The sequence below is a fragment of the Lissotriton helveticus genome, chromosome 7, assembly GCF_964261635.1.
Source record: "Lissotriton helveticus chromosome 7, aLisHel1.1, whole genome shotgun sequence".
Classification (NCBI taxonomy): domain Eukaryota; kingdom Metazoa; phylum Chordata; class Amphibia; order Caudata; family Salamandridae; genus Lissotriton; species Lissotriton helveticus.
The window spans coordinates 324,835,427-324,863,187 of record NC_136068.1 but is presented as its reverse complement, the minus strand read 5'-3'; the positions used below and the strand labels follow the sequence as shown (position 1 = coordinate 324,863,187).

The following is a 27,761-nucleotide window of genomic DNA, read 5'->3' as shown; positions in this document are numbered from 1 at the left end:
AGCACTGAAGAACATGGGCTCTTGTTTCCCATGCTCATTTGTTCAGGCTAAAGATTGCCTAGTCTAGTGGAAGCTACATGGGCCAGCAAGTGGTCAAATGTTCCCTTTTCTATGTTGCTATTCTACGTCCTTGGCAGGCCTTGTGCTTATAGTCGAACACAATTTATAAATGCGACAGCTTACAGGTGAAACATTGAAAAAGGAGGGTGGTAGAGGAAGTGAAACATCAAAGAGACCTGTCTGCGCTAATGTTTGCCTCCGTTCGAACTGGCTGATCGCATAACCAGCCCGAGGTGATGCAATGCCCCACACGCTTGGTAAGAGGCCTTGAGAATAGAGTCAAACAATATATCCAATTTGCTGCCAGTGAGTGTGAGGTGGTGAGGCGCGCTGCATCTCCATTATCTGCGGATGGCGCGGACCTTGTTGCTCCAGTAAGCATAGCCGCCTCTCAGCTCCCACGTAGATGAAGCCATTCCTGACACAATCTGTATGAGGAAAATGAAGCTTTCTTTCATCAGAAATAAACATAGCGTCTCAATGCACTCCCAGGTTACAGGAACGACTCAATGTGCAGGGGTTTCTTTACTAACGGAAGCAGATTCCAAGAAACTTTATCCACGTTATTATTTATATCTGCCTGGTTTGTATTTTTATATTTCTTTGCATATATTCTTATTTTTTTTTAACTTATTTATACTATCATTTCCCATTCTTTATATCACAATAAAGGGCACCAAATTGCAAACTGTATGCATTAAACAAAACACATTGTAGATTTGTTACCAGCCATTACCGACTTTAAATGGATCACCGGGGGTTAGCCTAACAATTATCAATCGACATCAATGACTGGAGTCGCAAAACTGAAACTAAACTAATAAAGCAACATAACCAAAAGAGCATGGCTGTAGATACCGCGCAGGGCAATCTAAGAAAGCTTGCTCGCCTTGAAGCACCACTGGCATGAGGCACACCCTTAGCATGTCACCACAAGGCTCAAACACTACAAAGCAGTCAAACGGCCTTTCACGCTATAAGTGGTCAAGGTGTGCTTGCCCTCTAACCCACACTAGCAAGGAACACACTTATCCCTGCATGCCACACTAAATAATAACACAACACTAAATAATATCTACATCGCAATGGTGCGAAAGAGCTTCCCATCAAGCAACTGGTCATGGCTACCTCACTCTGCAGCCCAGCCCAGTGTAGGATGCAGCCAACCCAGCCTGAAGATAGCTCTAAGTGCTTCACAGTGCCTTGGACTCAGAATATTGGCAAGGCGCACTCTCTCAATTCTTTCACTCACACTCCACCACACACTCACTAGAAGCTTTTGTGTGAATTGTACTTGGAACATTTCACATATTAACCCTATCCGCACTTATGAACACTAGTGTCACCACAACGTAGCAGGCACCATAAGGCCATAAGATTGTTGATGTGCCAAAGTTGTTGCAAGGTGGATTGCAGGTTTAAATATGTAGACTAAAGAAAATATCTTACAAATCAAACTCTCGGAACCAAGATGACAAATGTGTAGCAACGTGTAGGGCTGGCTCTCCCCGCGCTCCATGTAGAATTCGGATCACTGAAAGAATATCGACTACCAAAATATCGACTACCCAAAATATCGAGGAAAAAATATCTACAGCAAAAATATCGAGTTTGTATGTACAAACAGGTAAGTACAAAAATATTGAGTACAAAATATCGTTTACAAAAAGATAGTTGTAAAAAATATCGTATTTACTAAAAACAGTGTTAAATTAAATTAATATTAATAATTAATTACTAAAATATACTTAAAATTACTTAAATTAACTTATAATAATTAAATAATTAATGAAAGTTAAATAAATATTTTTTTATTTAATATTTATTAAACATATATATATAGTAATAAAATATAATAAAATAATACCCAAAAACTGAAAACTGACCCTGAACCCTAAAAATACCCCTTTACCCAAAAACTGAAAACTGACCCTGAACCCTAAAAATACCCCTTTACCCAAAAACTGAAAACTGACCCTGAACCCTAAAAATACCCCTTTACCCAAAAACTGAAAACTGACCCTGAACCCTAAAACTACCCCTTTACCCAAAAACTGAAAACTGACCCTAAACCCTAAAAATACCCCTTTACCCAAAAAAAACTGACCCTGAACCCTAAAAATACCCCTTTACCCAAAAACCCAAAACTGACCCTGAACCCTAAAAATACCCCTTTACCCAAAAACCCAAAACTGACCCTGAACCCTAAAAATACCCCTTTACCCAAAAACCCAAAACTGACCCTGAACCCTAAAAATAAAAACGATATTACTTCACTTACCTTAAAAACGATATTACTTCACTTACCTTAAAAACGATATTTTGGCTGTCGATATTCTGTCCTGGCGATATTTTCTCCAAACGATATTTTGGAGTCGATATTATGTCCAAACGATATTTTGGAGTCGATATTATGTCTGTGTACCGTAGAATTCAGCACTAGGGTCGGAGAGGTCGAGTCTTTCTCCGAACTACATTGAGGTATGCGGAGGATCCATGGCTTACTCTCTGGCAGGAGGATTACTCTCTGGACCTGTTTAGCAGTAAAGCTTCATGTGGAATGTGAAATCGCTGAGGCTCTTCATCTGCAGCGCAAGTAGTTTAGCATTGGGCTGGGCGTTGGACACTTTATTGTTGGAATCATCAGGATCGTAAGGATCATGGTGCTGAACAATTCCAGAACCACCTGTGACAAAGCTGAGGTTGCTGTCCCAGGATCCTGCGCAGCACTAGCCCTCAGGCGATCGAGCTACTAGTGGCACCAAAGGTAGGAAAGCCAATGCCAGCCTTGTTAAAACTGTAACTAACTTGCCAGGCATAACAGAGAGTAAATCAGTAATAGCTGATGCTGCTGTGTCTCTGAAATGTGCGACCCCACAACTGGTGATAACAGAATTTTTTCACACTACCACTCTGTCAACATACCAGGTCCCCCCGCCTCATCAGAGATCTTTGGTTCAACAATTCATGGTAGAGGAGAAGATTGTGTTTCCCTCAATAAAAGTAATAGCAGTGTATTGAAAATTGATCTGACATCAAGGGGGGGCACAATCAGCAATGATTAATTTATCAGGTCAAAGACTCACGCAGGTACTGGACCTCTGGTAGGGTATAATCCCACTGGAGTGGACTTAGATGATATTGTGGCTGATGGAAAGAATGCAACCAGGTACTACGGGGCAAGTAAATCAATAGGATTGAATTGAACCCAGATGTGACTAGCTCGTATCCCCTAAGTTACCTATGCAAAGATGACAATCTCTGGTGTCAGAGGAAGGCACAGGGATTAAACCTAAAGGCCAGGAAACCCGAGTCAGTAGAGGCTCGGCTGTAATTCAGGAGAGCGGATCAACTGTAGCCAACATCAAGGGGCCTAGAAAAAAGGGATCTCAGAGCTGACAGTCTCAGAACAGATAAAACTTGGACATCTCTCGAGAGGGGTGGAACAGTTTTATTTCCTTACGGATGGGTCAGAATCTACCTGTCTCAGTCCCAGTTCCAGCGCTTCTAGAGCCTCTCTTTCTAGGGCTAGTGAAAGCAGTTTTTCCTTGGTGCCGGGGTCTACAGTAAAGAGGTGCAAGCACCTGAACCGGTCAAAAAGAAAATCACCTGCATTTGCAGCAAGGAGAGTAAAAGAGCCCATGTGGGCAGGAGCTCTAAAGTGGGACTGCACAGGCACACAACTGCTGTGCCAAGAGGGAGAGTAAGAGAGCCGGCCAACTTTTTAAAATGCTACCAATACAGATATTGCTGATGAAACCGGGAAACCTACGCAGAAACGTATTTATGGTATGATTAGACAACATCAAGCAGAGACCCCCGCTGAGAGTCGGTGACCCGACTGGTGACTAAACAAATGCAAAGTGCATTAAAGAGAGTATCCAAATCCTATTCTGAAATCGGGGAAAAGCTTAATGCCATTGAAGAAAGAACAACAATATTCTAAACCGACGTAGAGATCCCTAAGGGACAGGCTGAAACTCAGAAGGCACAACTTTCCAACATCATGTGGAAAATTGAAGATTTTGAGAACTGTCAAAGACGGAAAAATCTACTATTCCTTGGGATAAAGGAGGGAGTGAAAGGCAATGATATTAGAGCATTTATGCTAGATCTTCTAAAAAATGCCTTCCCTGAGCTCACTTCCTGGAAATGGGAGACGAAGGTGCAGAGAGTCCACAGATTCCCACTAGTGCGCAAAAAGCAGGGTCATCAAGACGTAGCAAATGAGAGTTGACCTAGGGCAGTCCTTCTCTACTTTAGGCACTTCCTAAGCTGTATTTGAGAAGGCCTGTCCAGATGCCCACCAGTGTCAAGTGGTCTGTCACACTTTATGCGTCCTGATTTTTGCCACATCACTCTGTAACACAAGTGGCATTTAAGATGGCTGATCAAGCTATTTCAAGAGGCTGGCATGAAAGCCTTTTTATTAGTCCCTGCCCATTTATCCACTTTTATAGTAGTTTTGACTCATAAACAATTACTTAAACTTTAATAAACCACTTTCGATATCGAAGAACATCGACTCAACATCACCTGCTCGATTCCGGTTGTCGACGCGGGCTGTTGGGACTACCCACGCCTTGAGGCCTACAACTCATGGAAAGGACGCCATTCAAAAGATGCGCCGAGTGTGGAGCAAAGTTTCCACACAGTGACCATCATGAGGTCGGTAACCTGTGCTTATCGCCGGAGCACGACGAGTCCAGCTGTATAGCCTGCGCATCCCTTTGATCCAAGAAAACCATTCGAGATCGGAGGGCCCGTCAACACGACATGCAGCGGTCAGCTCCAGAACCAGTGGATATCTTTGATGAAGAACCATGTGTTCCAGAGGAAGATTCAGACGATCTCCAAATCGTATCCGAGGCAGAAGACTCCGATGACTCCATACCTTCGGGTCAACGCGTGAGTACTACTGCCCCTACCTCAGACCTACATAGATCGAAGACAAAGGTTAACACTCCGCCTCCGGGGTCCAGTCGCAACCGAAAAAATACTTTGAGAGCCCCGCCATCGAGCCCGGCTCCGAAGAAAATCCTAAAGCATTCCGGTAGCTCCATACCGAGCAAACCGCACGTGCCGATACTACCACCTCCCTCGCACCGAAACCGAAAGAAGTCCCGGTTCCAAAACATGGTACAAAACCGTCGACTTCTAAAGAGCATACCGCTCCGAAAGTAATTACGCCTGTTTCCGACGCTTCGAAGCCGACAAAAACAGATTTGACTCCAAAGCCGAAATCTTTGGTATCGGAACCAACAAAACCTGCTTCCGATGCTCACAAGCACTCCAAACAGGCTTTAACTCCAAAGACAATACCTTCAGTGGCGAAGGCTACGCCAAAGGACCCTACAACAGCTCCTAAGGCGAAAGACAAGCAACAACCAGGTCCGGAACCGAAAAAATCGGCGCCAAGAGTGGTTCCTCAAGAAGAGGAGCTTTTTCAACCCGATCACATACAAAAAAAGATCTACATTGATCCACAAACAGGACATGTTTCAACTACACCATACAGGAAGAGGAAAGCAGACTCAGCACCTACACCTACAGTGTCTGTTAAGAAGAAGGACTCTGCCACATCTCCTATGAACCCTTCTTCTCCTGTACCTTCTCCTTCACCTCCTCCTCTTTCAGACATTTCACATCAAAATTCTCCTCCTCATTCACCATTACATACAACTCCTCAGAATGATGATGAGTTTAGCAGAGGGGGAGACCCAGATGAGCCTTTTCCATATGCACCAGACTGGGAGTACCCAAACCCACAGGATGTGCCAGACATTCCTGATCCACATACATATCCATCCAAACCTTCTCCTCTAGAAGACAGTATTGGCTTTGGATATCTAATCAATGGGGCTGCCATCTATCATAATGTTACAATGCACTCAGACGAGGCAGAAGAAGATTTTCTATTAGATACTTTTGAACAATCCCAAAAATCTGTTCAAATACTACCTATGATTAAAGGGGTCATTAAACATGCCCCAGAAGTGTTTAAAGATCCAGTAAGTGCTAGAATTATAAACCCAAGGATAGAGAAAAAGTACAGACCTGCTCCAGCAGATCCTGCCTACATTAAGGGACAGCTATTCTTAGATTCCTTATCATTTCAAATGCTAGGAAGAGGGCAAATTCCCAAACATCAGGGGAAGCACCACCCCCTGATAAGGAATCAAAAATAATAGATGCTTCAGGCAAAAGAATAGCTGCCCAAGCTAGCAATACATGGCGCATAGCCAATACACAAGCCCTCCTTGCAAGATATGACAGGGCTCACTATGATCAGTTAGAGAAACTCTTACAACATCTACCTGACCAGTACAAAGCACAGGCAGATGACCTTATTCAGGAGGGTAAACTCATTTCAAATGCCTCAATAAAATGTGCACTTGATGTTGCAGACACAGCATCTAGGGCAATAAACACAAGCGTCGTGCTTAGACGTCATGCGTGGCTACGCATTTCAGGATTTAAGCAAGAAGTGCAGACTACTATCATAAAATCAACCATTCAACCAACAACAACTGTTCGGACCAGAGGTAGATACGGCACTTGAAAAAATGAAAAAAGACACTGATACAGCCAAATCTATGGGAGCTCTACAATCCACTCAAGCTAGAGGCTCTTTTCGTCGCTCCTTTTATAGAGGAGGCTCCAAACAAGCTGGAGCAGACAATTCAGCTTCCTTTAAAATTAACACACAAACATCTTCTAATAGAGGATATTTTCGAGGAGGCTATAGAGGCAACAACAATAAGGGAAGAGGTCGAGGAAATAACAATAGTCGAACCTCACCCTCCACAAAACAGTGACTTTCTTCAGGTCCCCCAACAGCATTTCACTCCTGTAGGGGGCAGACTAACACAGTTCCTACCTGTCTGGAATTCCATCACAACAGACAAGTGGGTAAGACAGATTATCCAGTATGGCTACTGCCTAGAACTTACAACTACCCCTCCACATATACCACCCAGACAGCGTCCAATGTCTGCAGAACATCTTACGCTGCTCAAGCAAGAAGTTCTAGCATTGCTTCAAAAAGTCGCAATAGAAATAGTTCCATTACAACATCAAGGAACAGGGGTTTACTCACTATATTTCCTAATACCCAAGAAGGACGGGACACTAAGACTGATTCTCGACCTTAGGCCCCTGTATCTGTACATACACTCAGATCATTTTCATATGATCACTTTACAACAAGTGCTCCCATTGTTGAAACAAGGCAACTTCCTTACCACGCTAGATCTAAAAGACGCCTACTTCCACATTCCCATACATCCTTCTCACAGGAAGTATCTAAGGTTTGTACTAGAATGACAACAATATCAGTTCAAAGTCCTTCCATTTGGAGTCACAACTGCACCAAGAGTGTTTACAAAGTGTCTAGCAGTAGTAGCAGCACATCTCAGAAGACAACACATCTATGTCTTCCCATACCTAGAAGATTGGCTCATAAAAGCCAAATCATTCAATCAATGTGTCCAACACACATCTCAAACAACTCAAACACTACACGACTTAGGATTCACAATCAACTACACCAAGTCGCATCTCCAGGCCTCTCATGTACATCGGTACCTAGGGGCTACAATAAACACGTCTACATCTCTAGCCTATCCCAGGCCAGCCAGAATACAGAGCATTCAGGCCTTAGTCACAAGGTTCCAGAACCAACACTCTCTCTCAGTCAGAGTGTTCATGCAACTAATAGGCATGATGGCATCTTGCATTTTTATTGTACAATATGCAAGACTGCAAATGCGCCCATTGCAAGAATGCCTAGCAAGACAGTGGAACCAAGCTCAAGGACAACGTACAGACCTGGTGTTGATAGACAGCCGCACACATCGCTCTCTGCAGTGGTGGAACACCAAAAACTTGTCCAAAGGGCGGCAGTTCCTCAAGCCTGTTCCACAAATAGTACTTACAACAGATGCACCCCTCACAGGATGGGGAGCCCATCTCCTACACCATACAACTTAAGGAAAATGGACCACTCAACAAAAAGTGCTCCACATCAATTACCTAGAGCTGCTATTCTTAGCTCTCAAGTCTTTCCAAGTACATATACAAAACAAAGCTGTATTAATCCGTACAGACAGCATGACAGCCATGTACTATATACAAAAACAGGGGGGGGACACACCCTCTACAACTGTCACAGCTTGCACAAAACATTTGGAGATGGGCCATTCCACAAAAGATATATCTGTTAGCAGAACACCTTCCCGGAGTTCACAATCAGATAGCAGATCTGTTAAGTCGGCAGACACAACAGATTCACAAATGGGAACTACATCCGCAAGTTCTTCTACCATTCTTTCAGAAGTGGGGTCATCCAGACATAGATCTGTTCCCCACACACAACAACGCAAAATGCCCAACCTTCGCCGCCAGTTTTCCACACCCATTGTCCAAGGGCAATGCGATATGGATGAACTGGTCAGGCAGATTTGCGTACGCTTTCCACCACTCCCACTAATACCACTAGTAGTACACAAACTAAGACAGCTACCCCTCAAAATGATCTTAGTAGCTCCCACATGGGCACGCCAACCGTGGTTCACAACACTACTACAACTCTCTCTAGTTCCACACCAAAAATAGTGTCTCACACCATCCATGCTAACGCAGAACCATGGAGACATCAGACATCCAGATCCAAGTCAATTGAATTTGGCAATCTGGCTCCTGAAGTCTTAGAGTTTGGTTATCTCAACCTACCACCAGACTGTATGAATATTATTAAAGAAGCCAGAAGACCTACTACGAGAGCTTGCTATGCAGCAAAAGGGAAAAGATTTGCCATTTACTGCAACAATAACCAAATTGATCCCCTGAATGCCTCTATCCAGAATATTATCTGCTACCTATTACAGAAAATCTAGGGGCCCCTTTAAGTTTGGGTAAATTCCTGCAGTCAGGATTGAGGTTTGATTTCCGGCTAAACCAAGGTTATTGTGGAGCCCTTGTGATACTGTAGGGAAGGTTTTAAGTAAACAGAGGTTATGTATCCGCATAGTCTTAGCACTTTAGTACTCAGGTAAATGCACTTTGTCAACATTTTAAGAATACTTTGATTTGGATATTGGTTTTTCTTTTTATGGCACTGTGATGTATCTTTTTTTGGTATTATAGGTATGACATCTATCAATTCAGGTATTAGATATACATGTTCTAGTATTTTTTATATTCACTACAATATGACTTGTATATAATTAGTTTTTTCTGTCAGTATGGATATTTACCTTATCAATCTATTGAGTATAAATTCCCTCTCATCTGGGAGTGCCCCTTAGCACTTTAGAGATTAGGATTTTGTATTTGTGCATTTCAAGCACTTTAGAGAGTGGATAATCTTATGCTCTTAGCATTTTAAGAATTTGATGAATAGAAAATAGGTTATATTGTTCTGTGATGTATCTTGTATGGGTATTATATGCACTACATCCATTAAGTTAGGTTATTGATATATATGTCCTTGTAGTTTTTACATCCACCATGATATGAATCAGGTATATATGCTTTTTTATGAACTGTTGCATATAATTTGTTCCCAGCTGTGTATACCCTCCCTCCCGTGTCTTTTTTCCTCATTTTTGAAATGATGAAGTGAATATTGAAAAGCTTCAATCCATTTTTTTTTATTAACAAATCAGAGTCTCATAAACTCAATTTAATTGTAAAAAATGTTTTAACATCAAGTGAATTTGACAAACATCTATATTATGTTACGTGTATTTGTATAGTGCACTAATCACCCGTGAGGGTTTCTAGGTGCTGTGCAGTTTGGCAGGCAGCTGTCACCCAGGGAGGTTAATTGAAGAGCCAGATCTTCAGCTTCTTGCAGAACTGAAAGAAATGATGAGGAGGCTCTGATATGGTGAGGGAGGTTGTTCCATGCTTTGGAGGAGAGATATGAGAAGGTGCGACCCACGGCTGTGGCATTGCAGATGCAGGATTTACTTGCCAGTAAGAGTCAGCACCGCTGGAGACTGGAAGAAGAACATTTTTTTTTCTTAAGTCTACGTCTCAATCTAAAATGGGAAATTTTTGTTTTTCCGTAGAAAGACACACCTGAAAATCAATTCAGCGAATGGAATTTCCGGTCTGATACTGTTAGCACCAGGTCTCCTCAAAGCTCAGGAGCTCTGAAGACAAAGATTTTTTCCCAAAGTTTTCAAACATCTTTCGGTGCCCATGCAACCACAGGAGTACCTTTCTAAGGCCCTTAGACCCTCAGGAGTGGCACTTAGAGGATCTCATGCTGTCAGACAGTGTCACCTGCAAAATCCAGGTACAAGAAAATCCAGCCAAAATTCCAGTTGCCACTGGTCCACTGGGAATTTCCATGGGAAGTCCTCTTGCAACTTGTTGTGTCCCTGTAGCCACACAGAAGTTCAGCACACTGACCCTTGGAGTTGATATATATGTCCATGGTCAGAGGGGGAGCAAGTTCAGTCCTTGAGGGTTGCTCTCACTTCTTCCTCCGGTCAGTGTCCTGAGGATAGTACATTGGGGTGCCAATTTTATGACTAAGTTATAGAAACAAAGGTTCCTAGCTTTTTTGAATTCTCTGCAATACAATATAGCAACACAATGGACTACTATATGATAACATGTTCCTGCCCAGCCGGACCGGAAGTTTATTTTTCAAACAATGTCATTTTTGACGCAATATTTTCAAACAATTAGTATGACACAAGCCTGTGCCGTACTTAGAAGAGGAGAAAGTAGAAAAAGGTGAAAGGGGTGTCTTCAGGCAAGGAAAAAGAGCAAAACAGGGCACTTTATGATTGAAAGGAAATAATGACAGTGTCGCCTGGAGTGAAACAAACAATTTCAAATTATAAGGTGCTACATGTATGTACACTCATAGGTGTCGACGTTTCGATCCCTTCGCTCAATTAATTAATTGGGATCATCATCAGGACTTAACAAATTGGTTTGCCTGAATATAACAAAGCCTGTTGAGGAGATAAGAAAAACAAGCATAAGGAGAAAACTTTAGAGAGATTTTAAAAAAGAGCAGTAAACACATGCCTTAAAATACCTTTTTCAACTGCGATCGCAACTTGTGACATGTGCTTGGTGACTGTGACTTTGTGAAGCCAAAAAACGGGTTCATAAACTATATTGTCGATTTGACATTTTATTTACATACTATTCCTCGGATTCGCAGTGATTCATGTGCAGAAGACGCTTGAAGTTTGTGCACAACGAGTGACTGTGGGGATTGTGCAATGGTATGTATAGTGACTATGGGATCCTAGTGGCTCAGTGAGCTGCTGTTGGAGCCGGGGCACATGCACATTTGGTTTTATTGTGATAATGGGCATTAAGGCACTGTTGGTCATTTCAACAATTACCTCTTTATTTAGTAGAGGTTTTGAGTGAGGCGTCAGCCTTGTTAGGGGCGCCAAGGGGGAGCATCCAGCAGTTCAGTGCTCGAGGGTTTTAATTATTTCCCATCACGATTTATGGTCAGGCTGTGGGAAAAAATTGTATATATTTTTTATATTACTCCATTGCCAGTTGATAGGTGGGGTAATCATTAGGTAAACTCTTCAGGATACCTACCCAGTGTGGGCTCGTTTTGAAACACGTTGGTTTTCAAACGAATCTGGGGGCGAGGTGGCTCACAGGTGGAAGATGCCGATATAAGCGTGCTGAAACAAATGATGTTACAGATTTTGACATGCCGCAAAATGATTTGGGGGGTCTAATAGGGCCAAGGTTAGGGGCATTATTACCTTATTGTTCTCTCTGGGGGGCATTGGGGGCTCGACCCCCCAATGCCCCCCAGAGAGAACAATAAGGTAATAATGCCCCTAACCTTGGCCCTATTAGACCCCCCAAATCATTTTGCGGCATGTCAAAATCTGTAACATCATTTGTTTCAGCACGCTTATATCGGCATCTTCCACCTGTGAGCCACCTCGCCCCCAGATTCGTTTGAAAACCAACGTGTTTCAAAACGAGCCCACACTGGGTAGGTATCCTGAAGAGTTTACCTAATGATTACCCCACCTATCAACTGGCAATGGAGTAATATAAAAAATATATAAAATTTTTTCCCACAGCCTGACCATAAATCGTGATGGGAAATAATTAAAACCCTCGAGCACTGAACTGCTGGATGCTCCCCCTTGGCGCCCCTAACAAGGCTGACGCCTCACTCAAAACCTCTACTAAATAAAGAGGTAATTGTTGAAATGACCAACAGTGCCTTAATGCCCATTATCACAATAAAACCAAATGTGCATGTGCCCCGGCTCCAACAGCAGCTCACTGAGCCACTAGGATCCCATAGTCACTATACATACCATTGCACAATCCCCACAGTCACTCGTTGTGCACAAACTTCAAGCGTCTTCTGCACATGAATCACTGCGAATCCGAGGAATAGTATGTAAATAAAATGTCAAATCGACAATATAGTTTATGAACCCGTTTTTTGGCTTCACAAAGTCACAGTCACCAAGCACATGTCACAAGTTGCGATCGCAGTTGAAAAAGGTATTTTAAGGCATGTGTTTACTGCTCTTTTTTAAAATCTCTCTAAAGTTTTCTCCTTATGCTTGTTTTTCTTATCTCCTCAACAGGCTTTGTTATATTCAGGCAAACCAATTTGTTAAGTCCTGATGATGATCCCAATTAATTAATTGAGCGAAGGGATCGAAACGTCGACACCTATGAGTGTACATACATGTAGCACCTTATAATTTGAAATTGTTTGTTTCACTCCAGGCGACACTGTCATTATTTCCTTTCAATCATAAAGTGCCCTGTTTTGCTCTTTTTCCTTGCCTGAAGACACCCCTTTCACCTTTTTCTACTTTCTCCTCTTCTAAGTACGGCACAGGCTTGTGTCATACTAATTGTTTGAAAATATTGCGTCAAAAATGACATTGTTTGAAAAATAAACTTCCGGTCCGGCTGGGCAGGAACATGTTATCATATAGTAGTCCATTGTGTTGCTATATTGTATTGCAGAGAATTCAAAAAAGCTAGGAACCTTTGTTTCTATAACTTAGTCATACCCATGGTTCTTGGCTACCCGCTGGGTTTCCCTTGTCTGTCTAAAATGCCAATTTTATGACTGGCACAAGCTAGTGGAGAGGGGTGACTCCTGAGTGTTCCTTAACAAATGATTTAAACATTCCTGGGGGCAGACCTACCCTCCTTGTCAGTAGTTACTGTTTGCTTTACTTCAAAAAGGCCCACAATGCCTTGTGCCAGGCCACATACTAAGAAGGCAAAAGTATTTTGCCACACTAAAATTGGATTCTAAGGACTTGGGGTATGTAGTGGACTGGACTGTGAAAATCACTAATGTTCACCAACAACTAACACAGAAATCCAGCTTGAAGTAGGTCCTGTACCACAACAAACCAGAAAGAGAAGTCTGTAGGCCAAAAGCAGCAACCAGGCAGAGGATACACAAGAATTGTCCTGGTTTACTGTTTGTTCACTGTCGTGTGTTACATGTGGTTAAAAAACAAATGTCAGGCACGATTGGACATTGCGGTACTGACAGGATAGCAGGTCCTCCTCCTTCTGAACTCAAAGGAGTTATCCCTCCTGTTAGACCCGACAGCCTTAGGGTGGTTTTCCCCCAAGCTTTCTGCCTTTCTCCTCCGTTTTTGCTGATCTAATTTTTGTTGGCCTTAGGACTAAGCCTGGGCTGAGTTCGCAGAGTTCTGCATAGCGGAACTCTGTGATTTGACAAAAAAACTCTGCCAAGCTACATGTTGTTCCTCAAGTGGCGGAGTGAGTTACCTCACGCCATTCGCACTGATTTTTAGTGCCGGGTGTTTTTCCCGCACTGTAAAATCAGGGCAAATGGCATCTCACACAGTGCAATAGGGTGCTGTTTCTTTCTGCTGCTCTGTATAAGTTCTACTCGAGCGTCAGCTTCCTCAACTCGAGCAAAAGGTTTCTCAACATGAGCTGTAGCGACCATCCACGACCACACACATTGAGAAATCTCGCTGGAAAGTGGTATAGCGTTGGATTTTCCTCTCTTGCACTCACCTACTTACCGTTGGAACAAAACTAAGCCCCGCTACATGGAGCGGAGTTGTGGGGAACTCCCCGAGCTCCGCGGAGTGCGGAGTGTGAAACACTTTGCAAATGTAACAGAGTTCACCGCCCAGGCTTACTTAGGATTCTCTTTACTTTACCACTGCTAACCAGTGTTAAAGTGCTTGTGCTTTCTCCTTTAAACATGGTCAAATTGTCTGACAGCCAATTGGCACATTTCCTTTACCTGTAAGTCCCTGGCAAAGTGGCACTACATGTACCCAGGGTCTGTAAATGTAATGATACGAGTGAGCCTGTAGCACTGATTGTGCCACCCTCTTAAAGTAGCTTCTTAACTAAAGTAAGAAGGACTGGACCTGCATCTTAAACCCAGGACCATCAGAATGACATCAAGAGCCAGTTGACTGGCCGGCTGCTCACAAGCCTTGGGGACAGAACGGGCTTCAAACACCTAGAACATAGCACCTGGACTCAGTCTTCTGTGAGTCCTGTCCCCCAAATGGTGCCACCCCAGTCCCAGACCCTTTAAAGTGGATATGAAGGTGCTCCGCCAGCCCAGCTGTGGTCCTGTGGGCAGAACCAATGCAGCGCAACACATCATCACAGATCCACTTCGGAACTGCCACTGCCCAATGCATCCCCAATATTGGACTTTGGATCGCATTACCATAGTGTCATAAAACAAGGCAGATTGACTAACCTTGTGAATCAGGTACAGCATGAGCGATCTCGTTGCTAGTTTCTCTCCTCCCTAGGAGCGGCACCCCAAGTGAGTCATATACATGAACACTCCCCTATGAGGTCCTCACCCAGGGAAGGGGAAAAGTGGAGAAAATAAACATAAAGGGCTGGCAGCCAGAAAACATTTACAGCGCGAGACAACAGGATAGGTACCATTCATTAGGTCTGTGTCCTGGTTCCTGCAGAAAAACACAAGGGACACACACATAAATACACCCCCCCCTTTCTTTCTTACATGTAACTGTATATATGTATGCGTAATTGTGTGAACTCACTTATGAAAGCTGCCACAAGCATCCAAGTGGAAAAGGTCAAAAAAGGAAAAAATAAAGTAAAAATGGAAAACAAACAATCTACTCCTTAACTCGGTACTGGAGAGCTAAAGGTATGAGTCTTCAAAGTTAATGAATCTAACAGGTAGAATGCTACTTAGCTCATAAAGGAAGTCTCTTCCAGCTCAGTAGCGTTATTCCAACAGAATCCGGGAGGGACGTCTGGAAACAATACCTCTTGCCTCCTTCGCGATGTCCCCTGACAAATCCGAGCCTCTCAACAGCTCTAGGGTTAACCAATGAGATGCAGAGCCCAAAAATAAGCGAAAATGAACATAACAGAAAAGATCCGAAAATCGCTCTTAGTGTTACGGCTTCTTAATGAAATGTCAAGTAGCTCCGTAAATACTCGAGGTCAAAAATGTTCTAGTTCAATGTCCCGGAAACACGGCGTGTGCAGAGAGCGTCTCTCACCCTGCTCTCCAGCGCGGCTCCGAGTAGCGGGTCAAAGTTCACGAAGCTCCGCTGCAACAGAGAGCGATTCTCTGTTCTGATTCTCAAACATGGCCACACATCGCGTGCATTCAAAGCGACTGCCAGCTGAATCCAAGGTGGAATGTAACAGTGATCCAGGCAACACTACGAGAAAGTCAGGTCCGATAAACACGAAGGGCAGACACTACAGGTGACAAGCACCGAGTGCTTCCAGGAAGGGGCAGATATAGAAAACAGAGGCAGAGCGGATGTGGAGAAAGAGAGGACAGACTACACACAGGCATTCTGGGGGATGTAGTCAATGGGCTAATACGCCTGAAACGTGACACATAGTAGGACTTTGCATCACATCTGCAGTCTCCTCTGAGCTGTTACTGTATGACGCATCCTCGATGCAGGCCTTCACCTTCCAACCCCTTCATCAACAGCATCCTCGACGATGACACAGGATCTCTCATTGTAGCCTTACAGCTCTTTGGAACCACCACTGCACACCACATCCTTAATGCCGGATTTAGCAACTCTCTGCAACCAGGATTTAAGGTACTCCCGCTTATTGGGCCTAACTTGGTCCGTGTAGCCTGCCCATGCTCTATTGTGGTCAACCTGTACTTGTGACTTTCTCCTGGTCCAGGGTGACCAGATAACCACAGTTGGTACTTTGTGCTTCAAGGCACTATTTTCACTTAAAGCGTTAACATTGCATATCTCCAGTTCTTCTGATTCGATGTTTGTCATTTGTGTGTCAAATAATTTACTACATTTCACTCTATTTTAATACATTAGTATAAGATTTTCCTTGTGTTGTGTTTTCACTTTATTACTGTTTGGAATACTGCATAAATATTTTCCACATTGCCTCTAAGTCAAATCTGAATGCTTTGTGCCAAGATCCCAGAGGGTTAAGCAAAGATTAATTTGTGTTTAACCTTGACAGAAATTGTGGTTGCTGCTTGTGGAAGGATTCATCCCCCTCAAGCAGAACCCCAATTTCTAACATTGGTGTTCAACAGTGAGATGAGGACTTGTTCTTAGGCAGTGCCACACAACGATTTTGTGTCACACTATAATCCCAGCTCAAGTTTTTTTAATTCCCCTTGATTGACTCTATTGCTTATTCCAAATCTACTCCCATTGCTTCCTGACTGACTGTGACCATATCTGCAGTGATAGAATTTGAGCTAGTCAACCTGAAAAGTTACACAGTGGTTGAACTGCAGTCCCAGAAAGGTACTAGGATGTTTGAGCTTCAGAAAACTCTGAGGGCCTGGATGGAGGTCCATCAGTGGCTCACAGCAACAAAGAATGGGAATGAGGAGGATGATATGGATGTGCAGGAGCATGGCCTGACACCAGCCCTGCGATGCAGCCCTCAGGGGAGGGAGATGACTTATCTCCTGAGTTGGAACTCCCTGCCTGAGTGGGAAGCAATGTATTTTCACAGGGCCTGTCCCTAGAGGAGCTAGCGGACTGGAGGGCAGAGAGGGGGTTTCAGTTGCAAATGCCCATGTTCAATTTGGAGGAGAGACTAGCTTAGGAGGGATTGGCTCATAAAAGAAGCCTCAGAGAGATTGACCTTAAAGTCAGACAAGCAGAGTTCAGCAACCATGGTGGCAGCATACCCACAGTGTCCGAAGGGGACATGAAAGTTTGCATATCCAAAATTCTGGTGCCTAAGTAAATGGTAGGGGATGACATAGAAACATGTTTTTCTGCCTATAAGGGGGCACCTAACATGCACAGGGTCCCAGAAGAGTTTTGGGGAGCATCACTCTAGTAACACATGCCTCTTTTGGAAGAGAAACCTTGCTTACACTAGAGGTGAGGGACCAGATGAAGCACATCCCAACGAAAACCACTCTTGTCACCAAGTTTTGACTCATCCCAGAAAACAACTGCATTAAGTTCAGGGATAGCCAAATGATGTAGAACCAGTGTCTTGGGTGTATTTTCTTCACTACCCCAGCAAGGCACAGAATGGTTGAGGGCAGGCAGCAAGGATGATCATTTTACTGGGTTGTTTAATCTGACATTAAGAGAGCACATGTTCAATGTTTGTTTTACAGAGCAGCAACAGCACCTAATTCATAGTAAGCTTACTAACCCCAGGGAGCTTGCTAAGGAGGCAGAACTTTGGATCAGCACCAGAGTCTCCCAAAAAGTATCTGGGGGTATCACCAGAAGGGTGTAAGGGGTCCCACCAGAAGAAAGTTTGGGAGAAAAACATAAAAATAAAGAGTACTCTTGGGCCTCCAAATAATTCCCAAGGGAACCATTGTAACCAGTCCCATACTGATCAGAAGAAGAAGGGATTCTTTGATCACAAAACTGGAATGTTGTCCCCCATTGCACTGAGTACTCCAAGTCTGGATAATCCAAGGGAGGCACCAACTTTCCCTGGAGGGCACAGCTCTCACCTATTGGCAGACACCTGTGTTGGCAAGTGTGGTGCTTGGGGAGAAGGTGGCCCCAGTTAGCTTGGGGCAGAGAGCATGGGTTACCTTAGTGTCCCTAGGGGACAGAACGATTGTGCCAAAAGCCTGTATGCCTTCAAATACTTAAAAGCATAGCCAGTGGGTCACCATCAATGGGCACAGGGCGGAGGCTCTGAGAGACACAAGATCCAGTATGACTATGGTTAAGTGGCATTTGGTGTCTGCAGTGCAGCCCATTCCTAATACATTCCACCAGGTCATAGTTGCAGACAACCGTGAGAGTCACTAACCAGTGGCTCTGGTTACAATTTGAGCGGGGGAGCTCAAGTTCTCTAGAAGTGGCTGTGAGCCCTACCATGCTGTAGATTGTCTGTTAGGCAAAATCCTAGAGCACTCTGTCTGGAAGGAAGTGGAGCTCAGGTCATACCTGGAAATGTTAGGATTTCCTGAATGTATCTGTATGACCACAAGGTCCATGGCTGCCTAAGAGGGAAGTCAAGGAAGCCTGGAACAATGGACCAGGAAGCTGGTAAGAAGAGGTAGGGCATGGGTCATGGGAAACCAGCCCTTGAAGCTCCCATGGTTCAGGTTGATGGGCCACCTGAGGACATTTTCGCTAAGGCAAACCTGTCTGAGCTTGAAGATGGAAAGTTAAGGGTGGACCCAGCTGGGAGTAATTCTGCAAGGCCCAGTTAAAGTGTCCAAATCTAGAGGGCTCAAGGTGGCAAGCTGAGGCCCAGGCAGCAAGTCATAAGTCAAGAGATCACCTTATCTAGTAAGAGAATGATCTATTAAACAGTGAGCTTAAGGTTCTTGGATGTGGGGCCGGCCGTGTACTCATGAACCCTCAGTGTTACAGGAACTTTTTACTGGGTTTGGCTCATGAAATACTCTGGCAGGACATCTGGGGAAGGACAAGATGTTTGCCAGGCTTGTCTTCCACTTCTATTGGGTCTGGATGAATACAGCCTCAAACACATTCTGCAGGTGATGTCCCACCTGCCTGGCCAGTGGGTAAAGAGGGAAAAAGCATAAGGCTCCTCAGAATTGCTTGCCTGTCATTGGCACTTCCTTTGAATGAGTTGCGAAAAACAAAGATGCGGGACCAAGCAGTGATACTTCCTCTTGAGTGCTACATTTCAGGTTGGATGCAAAGTTTAAACTTGATTTCGTCCCACGCATACCTTTTATATAGATACATGATGGGTGGTGCAAGGGGTCAATTGTCCACCCTTCAAATTTAGAAATGGGATAAGATGCAGAGAGTTTATGATCTACGTATTTACACATCTGATAGTAGTGAATTTTAATCCTACCATATTTTTTCGGAACTGTGCCACATGCATCTTTGTAAGTTTACTTTTCAATTCCTCTGGAATCTACTGAAACACAGCGACATTTTCTGGACCTTTTGGCATGATTCATTTAAATAAAATAATAGTTTTGCCCAGAATTTTGTTTTTGTTTCAAGGAAAGTTTATCAAAAATTCAGACTCTGAAGTAACCATGTCAACGCTGATAAATGTATTCATACAGTGCTATTACGTGTCAGGTCCGGCATCTATAAAGCCTGGCCACTCAAAAATGAGGGGTCACTAGTTACTTCTCCATGTGAAATACTATTACTACTCATCAGTTTTCTAGAGATTGATGAAGCGTGTGCAAGGTGTACAGAATTAAGACTAACAACAGTATGAAAGATGTGCTTCTAAATAACAAACAGTATTTAAATGTAATTCCAAATGGATGAGAGATGATCAGGGAAGGTACTTTGATTTCAATCAAAACTGCCTATTTTAAAGGTGCAACATGACTATATTACCAGCTAATGTTCCAACATTTTACAGGTGGATACTTACCACTAGCTAGGCTACTAACGTATGCACTCATATCTCAAAATTATTTTGTGGATAATAATCCACATTAATGGCCAGTATAGCTGTTTGTCCTCTTTCCGTGTACCTTATTTATCTTTGATAAGTTTTATTACTTCCACAGACACTTTCAAAGTTCTCTCTGCGTTCGTCAAGACATTCCTGCAGGTGTTTAGCGAAGTGTAATTTATTCAAAGTAAATCAACTCGCTCTTGGCTATTATGTAAACAGGAGGTGTTCTAGTAAGTTCCTATTATATTAAAGGAAACCTTAGTGCAGACTATTGGATTCATGGTACTACAGGATACATCTATGACTATGAATTACAATATTGAACTATATTTCATATTTTATGTGACCACCGTGCATGATTACAGTACAATCTGTCATTAGAGGCTGACAAATTGTACTAATTCGCCCTACACAGTCAAGTTAGGACGTGAGTGCCACATACAGGACTGCAACATTTAAAGTCTTGTTTAGGAGGGCAGGACTTCAACAGGAAGGGTATTTTTTGTATTTTCCATTGGCCTTCTGGGAAAGAATGACGCTTCTGGACAAACTAGCTAAAGGTTCTGCCTGCATTTGATCACTCTGTTTCGCTTGCTTCCACAAAAAGGCAATATGTCTCTAAAGCAAAAGTCACTAGTCTGTTTACTATGTTCACGACAGACAGATTAGAGGAGGCTTGAGAAGAAAGGTGCATGGTAAGGGCATTTTATCTCCTCCCTTCTTGTTGGTTTATCAGATTTTTGCCTCAAGGAAACCCATTGAAGCCTCCTAATGAAGAGAAGCTCAAGGAACAGTAGGTTCAAATATCTTAAACCTGTATCTGAAAGTCCGAAAAAGAGCTCGGGGAGGCTATTTAAAATAAATTAACATTAAAAAAAAAGTCCCTTAAAAGGAAAAGATTTATGTAAATTACCCCTTCCCCGTCACCCCATGGCTATTTATCCAGACCGTTTGCTTCCAATATATGTGTAAGACACATGGTATTTTCTTTCTGGAAGGAGGTCCATTGCTTTGCACTGATCAGTGGTATTTCATTCAATCGATAAATGCCATTGAGGCAAGTCCTCTTCTGCTGTCCCATCGAGAGTCTTTGGAAACCTTTGTTGTTTCTAAGGAGGTTTGTCGTGTACCTTGATGAAAATTGTTGCACAATATTGATACAGGCTACAAACAGGAACCCCTGCCGTGCTGTGTTGAAGAGATATGGACAAGACTTCAATTGAACTCAAAGGACGAACATTGACATCAGCCACACTGCAAGATATCCTCAGCAGAAACATCAGGGTTAAAAACATGAAAGTTGTTCTACTGTTCTTCCCAATGATGCTGTCACCAGAGCAGCAAACAGGAAGGCCAAAGAACCTAAAGCTTCCGTCTCTCACTACAGAGAAGGCATTGATGAGTATGCGCACATTAAAGGACACATAGGGCGACCAGTCTCTCAGCTTGTTTTGTCAGAATTCCTTAGAGTGCCAGGTCAAAGACTGAATTCTGAACTTCATTCTAGCCACTATCAGTGTCCGCTGCAAAAAGAGTCACTTAATGAATTTGAAAGAGTCAGCCTCCTCTCATCACTCATTATTATATTCTCATGTAGGAGGCAATGCTGAACATCTTTTCTCTGCCCACGTACACTCTTTAAATCGCATTATACTCAGAAGAGCATCCCCTTCGCAACACAGGGGTAGACAGAGAAACGTATTCTGCGATTAAAGTTCCATTTCAGGTCTCCATCAAATTTCTCTTGAAATGGACCAGCAGATACCAATGGTGCTAGCAGAAACAGTACCCCTCTTGTAGGGTACCCCTCTACAATAAACTAATTATACCATGGTTAAATAAAAAGAATCTGCCTCTAACCACACAAGAGTGCTGTCTCATATAGTGACTATTACTGCGGTGAGTGCAAATTGGTCTCAAATTAAACTTTCACATATAATCTTTCGAGACACAGCAAGTCACTCGTTGAGGTGGCCTTTGTGGCAAAGCAGAGCATGGGTTTTGTGTACCTAAAGGCTGCACTAGTGATTTATTCTTCAAAAGTATCTTTCTCACAGAATTGCCAGGGACTCAATGGGTATGTAAATGTTATTGTCCTTTGGCCCCTGGAGGGTGCAACTTCAGCAGATCAGGGCTGATGCACGTTAATGTGTTTGTGTTTGCTAGGTGTTCCTATCATCTTTAACCCCTTAAGCGCTGCCGTCGGCCAACGGTCGTCGCGTGCACTACCTCCCCAGTGCTGCGCACGACCGTTGGCCGACGGACCAGCATTTGACGCTCTTATGAGGTTATGTCATTTTTCCAGTGTAATTTGATGATTGTGGTAGGATGGTGTTTCGCTCAGTACTCTCATTCTCTTCCATTACTTGGCTCACAACTCTACTCTTTCTCCCCCGTAGAGTCACAAGCAACCGGCAGCATTCCTCATTACCCAGCATCCTTTGCCGAACACCGCCGCGGATTTCTGGAGGCTGGTCTTCGACTACAACTGTTCCTCCGTGGTCATGTTGAATGAAATGGACGCTGCACAGGTAAGTGGACTAATTAACACTGCATGGTCTCTCCACAATTAGGGGGATATTTACAAAGAAGTGGTGGAGTGAGGCGTTAGCCATCTTGGCTTAACGCCTGGCTCCGCCACTTCAGAAACGCAGGGCTGCACCATATTTTAATAATATGGTGCAGCCTTGTGTTTCCCCCTGCGCTGGCGCTACGCTTATCAGTGTAGCGCCAATGCAGGCACCCTTGCACCATAGTGCAAGGGTGTCTGCGTACAGGGGAGGATTGTTTATGCGTAGAAAGGTGTCCCTTCCTGCTCATAAACAATCCTATCCTGAAATGCCAATTTGTCACTTCTATATGTACCGCTTAATGCAGTACGCATGGAAGTTACAAAATGTAATTCTTTTTTACGGATTGTTTATATGTAGAAAGGGACACCTTCCTACACATAAAGTATCCTAGGCATTTTGGCAGCACACTTGGAAAAAGAACAAGCATTTGCAATGCAATAGGTCTCGCATTTCCGCGAGTTTAAGCTATTGGCATTGTAAATGACAATGCCTATTATTTTTTTTTTTAAACGTAAATAAAAGGCATTGTCATTTACAATGTCAATAGCTTAAAGTCACGGAAATGCGAGACCTATTGCATTGCAAATGCTTGTATTGTTAATGGCAGCAGAACTTCTGAACGTTAAAGTGATACCGCCGAATTTTCATTCTTTTATATTAGAGTTCTGCACTGCCAGGTGTTGCATTCTCCGTTCACTCATTGAGGGAAAGACGTTTTAGGTGCTTGTGCATTTCAAGTACGACTGATGATCACAAACATAATAAAGGCCATTTAATTTCTCCAGGATACTGCTCAAGGCTCCTGATCAGCAGACGTGCTTGTTTAATACACGACACCACAAATGTAACATCAACAATGTCTAATATCCATAATGCCTACAACGTTGCAAATGTTTGCAACTGTGATTTAGTTAATTTCTAAATTAACAAGTGTTCATTTGGCGTATGAAAATTTACGAAAGTAACTGCAAATGAAAAAACAAATCCCCGCCGGGCCGCCGCGCTGCCTGCGACGACCCGGAAGCGGTTGGGAAGCCGGCCAATCACAGCGCGGCCCCAACCGGAAGTCCCGCCCCATCGCGGCGAGAGGGAGAGAGAGCTGCCCGAGGAGCCACGAAGGCTCCGCATTGAGTCCCGGTCCCGAGATGGGGGACCGGGTGAAGAGCGGCCGGGCGCATGGGGAAGGCGGGGCTCTCATGTGGTGAAGCGCCACCCGAGATGCAGATCCGCTGCCGAGCACCGCCAGAACAGGTGAGTGTGTTGAGTGAGAGGAGGGGTGAGTGGGGGTGGGGTGTAAGCGTGTGTGTGTCTCTGAGTGTGTTTGTGCGTGCGTCTGTCTGTCTGTGTGCGCGTGTGTATGTTTAAGGGGGGGTGCGTGTGTGTATATGCAGTGTGTGTATGGCTTTCTTTGTGCGCATGCGTGAGTGACGACGTGCGCGCTCACGAGGTCGAATCTCGGCCTGCAAATGCGCGTGGCACTTTCCTGTCCTCATTCCCCGAAAAGTAACTACTATAGTTGTCTCGCATAGACAGCAAGCAAAAGCTTTGCTTTTGCTTACGTCTAGCGAGACCTAAAAAACGAGGAGAAATAAAAGCATTTCTCCTCGTTTTACCAAGTTAAGACCAGGTTTTCCCTGGTCTTAATGTTGGCGCTGCCTCCTATTTACGCTGCCCTTGTAAATAGGGCAGTGTCAAAATCAATGGGTATTGCGGTGGAACGCCGACCGCAACACCCACTGCCCACCCCTTTCACGCTAAGCATAGCGTGAAGGGGACCTTATTTACAAGGCAGCGTTAACCCACTTTAAGTGGCCTAACGCTGGCTTGTAAATAAGGCGAAGCGCCTATTGCCACGGAAACGTCACAAAAAGAGACGTTCCAGTGGCAATAGGGGCTTGAACATACACCCCTTAAAATGTAATCCAGTTCCCGATAGGCCTTATCTTAAAAAGAGCTTTGAATGTTTATAAGCGATGAATTGCGTATCTGAAGTTACTGTGCATTTCAAGCACAGTGTTTATGATAAGTGCTGATTATTAGTGAAAATGAGGACTTTCAACTGCATTAGGCCTCTGAGGAATTTAAAGTAGTATCGCATTTAAGGCAAAAAATGCTGCTATTTCGAACAAATATGCCAGTAAAGGCGGTTTAGAGCAAAAGCTTAACCAGGGACACATAAAAAATTGAATCCTCTCTTCAGTCGATTCACGGTTCCTCTCAGTAAGCGTGTTGGAGGCGGAACACAAGACAGGCAATACTATCTCTTCCTGGAGAAAGTCTAGAAAAATAATGACGGTAAGAAGACCCTTGAAGATCCACCCTCCTCCATTGGAAACCATTGCAAAATGCCAACGGTACAGATGGTGTCCGGTTGATTTTTATGCAAAAATGCTTATTATGGTGCTCGGTGCGCTGGACTACTTAACCAAGTCATGGTAAGGAGCGCCAATCACGTGGCCATGTGAATCTTTCTGCACCAGCTGCACCATGGTCAGCCACTAGTGGCTAAAATCAAATAGTTAGTAAAAAGGTACATGTTGACAGCCCACCCCTATTTTTGTAGAATGTGCTTTCAGTCCCTATGGAGGCCGCCTGGATCAGAAAGTCTTGGATAAAGGGTTTTGCTGTAAAATTCTCATTGTTACTAACCCTTTGGATACCCAAGGGTTTTGTTTTAAAAGGCAGATGCAATTGCACCAGGTTTCACTGGGGCAAAAAATATAAATGTATGTTTTTACATAGAGTGAGCTTGTTTGTTCTCATATACAGTGTCATTACAACATAACTCATTAGCACTCAGTTTATAGTCCTTAAAAACGAAAGGCTGGATAAACTTTTTTGTGATTTGAACTTGTAGTTAGAAGGGCACACACTGATCTCAGTGCAAGCTCTAGAGAAGCTAATGCCTGCTGGTACAAGCCTTCAGACATCGCATTGCTGTACGTTTGAACATCTTTTCACTTACAGTATGATGCAATTTTTTTTTGCTGACTAGATTTAATTTACTCCTTCAAAAGCTTTTTTTGCCATGCCCATGTTATCCACCCCTCTGCTTCAAATGCTCGTAGATTATTGGCTTTCCTCTTTAAAGCCTCTACACTGTTCATTCTAGTGCTCGAATATTGAAACAAGCTTGGGCAAAGCCAACAGGTCTGGCCTTGGCCTCCAGCTTTCCTAAAAACTTTTTTTGTTTTGTCATGATGTTTGTCGAACGTTATTGTTGGGGAGTCTGCCAGGCTATCGTCATCCCCAAATAATTGCCAAAAAGCAAAAAAAAAGTAGGATCTCATGAAGCACACATTGCCATGGTAGTCCCTCTTTCTGAAGGGAACTACTTTGTATCTGGATGTGCTGTCCTGTGAAAAAGCTGAATGCACTCAGTCACTCACAGTGAATTTGGCCAGTGGCTGAATTGGGCTGGCTCACTGCTGTATGTTATAGTGGGTGTAGGAGAATGTGTATATCACACAACAGTGGGCCAGTGGATGAAGCAGGCTAGATGAAAGCTCCTATGAAGGGAAACAACCTTTACAACGCAACTTTTACAACGCACTACCATTACAACGAAACTTTTACAACGCAAAAACTTTTACAACGCATACCATTACAACGCATGTTTTTACAAGGCAAGTACCTTTACAACGCATACCATTACAACGTAAGTATTGGTAAGTATATAATTATATTTAAAATTATATATGTTTGAGGTTTTTTAAGGGGTATTTTTAGGGTTTAGGGTCAGTTTTTAGCTTTTGGGTAAAGGGGTATTTTTAGGGTACAGGGTCAGTTTTCAGTTTTTGGGTAAAGGGGTATTTTTAGGGTTCGGGGTCAGTTTTCAGTTTTTGGGTAAAGGGGTATTTTTAGGGTTCAGGGTCAGTTTTCAGTTTTTGGGTAAAGGGGTATTTTTAGGGTTCAGGGTCAGTTTTCAGTTTTTGGGTAAAGGGGTATTTTTAGGGTTCAGTGTCAGTTTTCAGTTTTTGGGTAAAGGGGTATTTTTAGGGTTCAGGGTCAGTTTTCAGTTTTTGGGGTACAGGGGTATTTTTAGGGTTCAGGGTCAGTTTTCAGTTTTTGAGTAAAGGGGTATTTTTAGGGTTCAGGGTCAGTTTTCAGTTTTTGGGGTACAGGGGTATTTTTAGGGTTCAGGGACAGTTTTGGGTTTTTGGGGTACAGGGGTATTTTTAGGGTTCAGGGTCATTTTGGGGTTTTTGGGGTACAGGGTAAAAATTTTTTTAATTAATTAAATTAAATTACATTAATTTCAATTAATTTAAAACAAAAAAATAATATATACTTACCAATACTTACGTTGTAATGGTATGCGTTGTAAAGGTACTTGCGTTGTAAAAGCATGCGTTGTAATGGTATGCGTTGTAAAAGTTTTTGCGTTGTAAAAAATTTGTTGTAATGGCATGCGTTGTAGAAGTATGCGTTGTAACGTCATACATCCCCTATGAATACTGATATTATACAAAAAGGTTTGGTAAAATCAAAAGTGCTGGCTAACTCAAGACCTATAATATAAAATGTAGGCTCAAGTTATGTCTTTTCCCAAAGCAGCAAAACATGGATTCTGCAGTTTTTGCATCTGTTGGTCACATTTACCAATTTAACATTACAGATAATGTTCCTATCCATTTTGATTGTTGACAGGTGGCCAAAGTAGTCCTGTTCCCATAATGGACATGTGTAAAAAGTCAGCAAGTACACCCAGTGAGGGACCTAGAACCTGAATTTGAGGCATGGAAAAGGATACTAAACTTTAATTGTTCAGATTTAGGGTTCTCAGTGTACTAGTTTCAGCAGGTGACTTAAGGGAAGTGACTTTTTGCAATCACCAGTGGAAAAAAAACACTGGCAAAACCAATCGATCTGGCTTCAGTGTACCCTTGTATGTAAATAAATGTTCAAACATGCAGTTCACATATGTTGTATGCACAAATGTTGCTTATCACGTTAAATCCTCTAAGTGCGTTGCCTATGCACAGAAGGATTGATTGCTGTGTAGAATGCATATAGGAGATAGAGAACTGGATTTGAGAAACAGCTTGATGATTGCAGTGGCGGCTGATAGAATTTGAAAGTGGTAAAGCGTAAGACTAGTTAACGAAGTTAGAAACGCAAGTAAATGTAAAGAATAAGCTCAACATTTCCCAGAGGATTCGGAGGTGTGGGGGGGGGGGTTTCCCCCTGAGAAAAGTTTTTAAAATTGGTGAACAATGGTACATTTTTTAGTATATTTGCTGC

General features: G+C 43.2%; 1 protein-coding gene across 1 annotated transcript in view; it reads left to right on the top strand.

The window, feature by feature from the left end:
* PTPRT (protein tyrosine phosphatase receptor type T) overlaps positions 1-27,761 on the top strand; it is a 1,693,536-nt gene that overhangs the window by 1,640,119 nt on the left and 25,656 nt on the right. The window contains exon 30 of the mRNA XM_078652140.1: positions 22,344-22,475. Coding sequence (XP_078508266.1) covers positions 22,344-22,475 — 132 coding nt within the window. The remainder of the gene's footprint in view (positions 1-22,343; positions 22,476-27,761) is intronic.